Source organism: Fukomys damarensis, unplaced genomic scaffold (assembly GCF_012274545.1).
Source record: "Fukomys damarensis isolate Sample0158 unplaced genomic scaffold, DMR_v1.0_HiC HiC_scaffold_13, whole genome shotgun sequence".
NCBI classification, from domain to species: Eukaryota; Metazoa; Chordata; class Mammalia; order Rodentia; family Bathyergidae; genus Fukomys; species Fukomys damarensis.
In genome coordinates, this window is record NW_022900925.1 from 10,273,715 (window position 1) to 10,279,448 (window position 5,734).

Genomic DNA, 5,734 nt, shown 5'->3' on the forward strand with positions numbered 1-5,734 from the left:
TTTCTGACTTATGAGAAACTTTATTATTTGTAAGGCAGTAAGTGCTCCTGAGAGCAGGCACAGTACTGAGATCACAAAACCCCCCTTCAGGGAGAACCAGTGTCCCTAGGAAGGAGGCCTTGGCTTTGGCTTGAGAGAAGGCACGTGACCTGGCCAGGTCCTACTTGGAAGTATTTAGAAGCCAAGGGGGTTGCTGGTGACTATGCCACCTCGTTCCACCAATGCCTTGGAGATGCTTTTGAAGTTACGGAAGAGCTCCTGTTGGTGGGGGTCAGACTGCAAAGCAGCCATGGTCTCCCGGATTCGGGCTGCAGCCTAGGGAGAAGGAAGAAGGGGATCTGGCTTGTGCCTTGAGAGCCACCCTCCTACACTGAGTAGTCCCAAGGCTCACCTCAATACACCAGCTGTCACAGAGCATTTTCTCATGCTGGGCTGCAGGGTGGCCCTCACTCAGGGATCTTGAGGCCCTGGTATGAGGAAGCAGGAGGAGAAGATAACCCTGGACTATGAGCCTGGCCCAATTCACTTGTGGCTCAGCCTCCAACCAACCCTGCCTCCTCACCTGGAAAGAACCACCACCATGCTGTAGAGGTCAATGGCTCCATCTGCCAGACGCTGCAGCAGAAACTGTTCATCTGTCAGGTAGATAGGGTAGGGTGGGGTTAGTTTGAGGGAGGGGACAGTGAGGGGGACATGGGGTAAAGTGCACTCACTGACAATCCCTTTCTTGTGCTTTATTAGCTTGGCCTCTACGACAGTGGCAAACTGTTCCAGAGCCTTCACTGCCTGAAGAGAAAGGAAAGGTCATAAGGCTCAGAGGGGCCATCCCCATCAGCCCTTCTCCTGCAGACTTTGCCCAACTACTCACCAGTTCACCACTCCGACTCAACTCTGGGTGGACAACTCCACTGAGACTGAGGCCACTGCTCAGCCCTACCTGCCTGCAAAGATGGGGGACAATGACTGGTCAGTTGCTGTATACTGTCCTGCCCTCTCCTAGCCTCCCACTCCACCCCAGCTTACCGCCTCAGCTGCTTGCCTGCCTCTCCTAGCAGGAGGCCAGCATTCCCAAGAGGATTCTTTAGGGCATTGCCAAGTATAGAGAGGTCTTTTCCTTTGCCCTATGGGAGAGGAGGGTCCAATAATCAGGACTCCCTGTCCTCTCCACACCCTCTCCCCAATTCTCCCTCTTACCATACAGCCTTGCAGAGCCACAAACAGCCGGAGAATGTCATTTGTCCCCTCAAAGATCCGGAAAATTCGAATATCTCGGAGCACACGCTCTACCCCAGGCTCCTAGCAGAGAGGAAGACACACTTTATCAGCCTCTGCTGAGAGATACCTACCAACTCTGCCTGGCCATCCATTGCAGAAGACCAGCATGTACCTTCATGAAGCCCATGCCCCCCATGATTTGGATGCATTCATCTGTCACCTTCCAGGCTGCTTCCTAGAGAGAGAGAATACTAGATGAAATTGGTTTTGGAGGTGAGTTCCCAAACTGGACTCTCCCTCCCATCATGCCTGGGTCCTCACCGAGCCAAAGATTTTGCTGATGGCGGCCTCTACCTGGAAGTCTGTGTATCCCCGGTCCATGTTGGCACTCAACATGTAAGCCATTGACTGAGTTGGCATAGTTCAGACAAGGGAAGTAATATTGAAAAGAGCTGCATCAGACTCAGCCTCAATACCAAAATCTCCAAGATAGGTCTGACTTAGTCCTCCCTCCTCCCCAGGGCCTTTGTAGTCACCCTTTAACTCTATGGAAAGGTCAGGCACATCTAAATATCTGATCTCCTAAGTCACAGGGGCTTCCAGGTTCTGGAATTCTTGAAAGGAGTGTGGGTTAGGGGTAGGGGTAGGGGTTGAATTAACTTCTGATATCTGAGAAGCACTTTAACAGAACAGCATTGCTTTGCCCCTTCAGAAGCTGAGCTGACTATGCCTCCCCGCATCCCCTAGGGCATTGGTGTAAAGCTGGAGACCCACTGCCCCAGGTGCTGCTGGGAGTTGTAGTCTGACTCGACTGGAAAGAAAACCACAGAAATCAAAGGAGAGGGGTACAGTAGTAGGCCCTCACCTCAGTCACATACTGCAGCATAGCCATCCTGGCCAGCTTCTCCTGGATCAGCCCAAAGTTGTGAATTTTTTCCCCAAACTGGATACGATTAGTAGCATGATCCACCTGGAAGAAGGCACATGTGTCCCACTGTGGTTTTGCAGTCTGCCTAGGAGTGGGGCTGGGCTTACGCTGGAGGGATGGGCTTTGGCCACAACCAAGAGTTCTTTCCATGCTGGATGGAGACCTAAACTAGCAAGTTTGGAGCTGCTGGCAGGGGAAGGATCTCTGGTGTAGGGAATACCTGCAAGGGAACAGGGATACATGGAAATGGGGGCACTGAGACTCATTCAGACTAGCTAGGGATTCAGGCAGGGTACTCACCGCTTTAGCAATGATGGTTTTCATGGTGCCTGCAAGTGTTGCAGCCATGCCAAACCTTCCATTGTTGAGGATGTGCACAGCAACTTTGAAGCCACCCCCCACCTCGCCCAGCACATTCTCTGATGGCACCTGCACTCCATCAAAGTACACCTCAGCTGTGTTGGAGGCCTTGATGCCCATCTTCTTCTCAGGGGGCCCGCTGTGACAGGGCAGGGCAAGAAAGCCAAAGTATAAACAGGTTGCCACTAACAAAAATGGCCTCTCCATTTCTTTTACAGGGAGGAACTGCAGCTTCCACACTGTAAGTGGATACAGGGAACATTCTGCATAGCATGTGGGCTACAGAGGCCTAACTAGGTCCTGTTGCCCTTTGTTGGATTTTGCTGCTAGAGCCTAAACTTTGGTCCACTTCCAAACATATATCTCGGAGGGAATATGCTGACCACTTGCTTTGCCCTCAAGGTGATCTGTAACAACCACTTGCTCTGGAACTCAGTGCTGGCCCCCTCCTTGGTTCTACTTCTTCCTCCCTAAATCCACTCACTGGGTAACACCTCCAAAGCTCCTCTCCACCACAAAAGCTGTGATCTTCTCCTTCACAACCCCCGTGGCTGCATCTGTAACTGGTGTCTTGGCAAAGACTGTGAAAACGTCTGCCAGGCCCCCGTTACTGTGGAAGAATGAGGAGGTGTTAAGAGTGTGGAGGGCTCAGTGGGGCTTGGAATTGGGTTGAAGGGGAGAAGAGAGGAGAAATGGTACATTGCCTGATCCAAATCTTGCTTCCATTAAGGGTATAATATTTTCCACAGGGGCTGGGCATAGCTGAGCATCGGATGGAGGCTGCATCTGAGCCACTTGAGGGCTCAGTTAGACAGAAAGCGGCCAAAGCTTCCCCTGTTGGGGAGAGAGCTCCTTTAACTAGGAGTCCTGGTGGGCATCAAGGTCCCATCCCCCCATGCAGTTCTTAATACCTCTGGCAGTATCCAGTTTCTTTGGATTTCCCCACCAGCACACTGTAATGCCTCCCCAAAAGTTCCCCCAAGTGATGTACCCAGTTATATGGCCATCTAAATGCCAACTGGCCTAATCTGCCAACATCAGGACACCCCCCCCCATTCCTCAGTCTCTTAGGATTGCCTTACCTGATGCCACTTTGGGGAGGTATTTTTCTTTTTGGGCTTTCGTGCCAAAGAGCAGGATGCCTTTGAAACCGATGCTCTGGTGAGCTCCCAGGGTAACACTCACGCCAAGGTCATGCATGCCCACAATCTCTGCCAAGCGAGCATACTGGAGGGGAAGCAGGTATCTGGGGCTGCAACTGGCTGCATGAGGACCTGCACTTAGCAGGAAAGTATGGGCAAGAGGGCAGGGCCTGACCTGGGCCATCTCCACCCAGTGAATGTGAAGAAGGGAATTGGGACCGTGAAAAGGGCACAGCAGAAGAAGCTGGTGTCTGTCTTGGGTTATGGTGGGAGACCCTACTATCCTATTGTCAAGCAGTTCCCAGGGACTTGTAAAACAATGAGGTCCACTGTCCCAGGAGGCTGTATACAGACTGCTTTGTTGGAGGGGAAGATTATGTACACAGCTGGGAAAGCAAACATTCCCAAGGCCCCCAGTGCAGTTGCTTGGAAAAGACCCACGACCCTAGGGGTGAGGAAGGAGCTGAAAGAGCCAAGCTGGAGATGGGATACTGATAAGTAATGAAGAGACCCCTCACCTGGGTGTTGCAGAGGCCCACACCGCCCAACTCACTGGGCACCTGTAGACCAAAAGCTCCAAGTTCCTTAAGGCCTTGCAATGTGGTTTCTTCCACCCGCTCCAGAGTGTCATTTTTGGCGGGATCGTTTACTTCCTGGGGAAGGCAGAGAATGCCAGATCCAAGTTTCTTTCAAGCTCCTAAATATCTCCACCCCACCCCATCAGGGCCTGAATGCGTCAGTCCTCACCTCAAAGAATCGGGCCACGGGCCCCACCAGCTCTCTGAGAAACTGTGTCTGCTCCTCGTTGAGCACTGATGGAGTGAGGGCAAGACAGGCCGGTTAGGTGAGGCTTTTGGGAGCCCTGTTCCCAGCCAGTAATGATGCCTTTCCTTACCGGATGGGTATGGAAACACCTGATCAGTGGTGAGCTGGCCTTTGAACATCCCCACAGCAAAGGACTTAGATTCCTGGGCAGGGAGAAGAGATTTTTCAGACAGTTCGCTGGCATGGATCTACCCTCGTATGCATCGACCAGACCCTTGGCCCCTACCGCGTTGGCTGGTTTTGCTCTGGTTGAAGCATCAGACGAGAGAGAATTCGATTTGTCCGGAACAGCCTGGATAAAAATAAAGGGGTGGTTAGCCAGGCAGGGAAAAGAGCTTCCAGTGTGCAGAGGAAAGCTCAGGGGAAGAACTGGCTATGGGGGTTGTTGGATGGACCCAGTGCCTTTCCCCTAGTTCCATTCTAGGGCACCCTGGCTTACCCTTTCCCCTACTTTCACTGCCAGAACTGTCAGGAGGTGACTGGGATAAAGAGGGAGACACCTGCCGGCGGCAGTGTGGTGGGGCCTAGGCGGAACCCTACAACCCCCTCCCAAGGTCCCAGGTACTTACCTGCGTGGTGCCACTGGCATAGGGTCGCAGGGCAAGGCCAGGCTGGGGCTGCCCAAAGACAGCACCGGGCTGAGACCTGTATGGAGGAGGGATTCAGTTCTGACTCTCCCCAGGCCCGCTGTCCTGTTCCTTCCTGTCATGTACAGACCTTCGGCCCCCTAATCTCAGCAGCTGCCGTCCCACGCTCGGGGTCATCCAAGCCGTCTGCATCTCCAAGCCGCTCCAGCAGCCGTCGCCTTGCGATTTCCTAACTCTCCCTCCTGCTTGCCCCAGACTTAGTGCCCCGACCCTGACTCATCCTCCATAATGCACCGCGCGGCGGTGGGCGGAGCTTCCGGGCACCATGGCATGCTGGGAGCTGTAGTTCCGGGCCGCACTGGTCCCTGCAGTGTGGCTGACCTCGTGTGATTTCCATGCGTCTCTTGTCTGCCCCAAACTCCTTCATTCCGCCTGTCTGAAGCAGAATCTAGTCCCCTGAAAGGGTGATGGAATAGGATGGAAGGAAGGGGGAGGAGTGTAGGTGACTGTCGCCAGAAGAATGGAGATGGACTGGAGGGAGGATTTCCTAAGTGAAGTTAGAAGGGAGAAGTGGAATGACAGAAATTTAAAGTAGAGGGCCCGAGATTTAGCTCAGTGGTTCTGCCTTCTGCCTTGCAAGCGCCAGGAGTTCGAGCTCCGGTACCCCCCCCAAATAT

The 5,734-nt window shown here is 53.2% G+C and overlaps 1 protein-coding gene across 1 annotated transcript; it reads right to left on the reverse strand.

Moving 5' to 3' along the window:
- Acadvl (acyl-CoA dehydrogenase very long chain) lies at window positions 1–5,356 on the reverse strand. The gene is made up of 20 exons (XM_010614808.3): window positions 5,188–5,356; window positions 5,040–5,115; window positions 4,697–4,762; window positions 4,541–4,613; window positions 4,393–4,457; window positions 4,164–4,298; window positions 3,586–3,730; window positions 3,208–3,337; window positions 2,988–3,113; window positions 2,444–2,642; window positions 2,081–2,185; window positions 1,537–1,623; window positions 1,388–1,450; window positions 1,195–1,296; window positions 1,024–1,121; window positions 869–941; window positions 714–786; window positions 563–635; window positions 392–467; window positions 1–315 (listed from the first exon to the last, which is right to left on the reverse strand). The coding sequence occupies exons 1-20, from the start codon at window positions 5,247–5,249 to the stop codon at window positions 175–177; spliced, it is 1,968 nt and encodes a 655-aa protein (XP_010613110.1). The 5' UTR covers window positions 5,250–5,356; the 3' UTR covers window positions 1–174.
- Window positions 5,357–5,734: the final 378 nt, after the last annotated feature.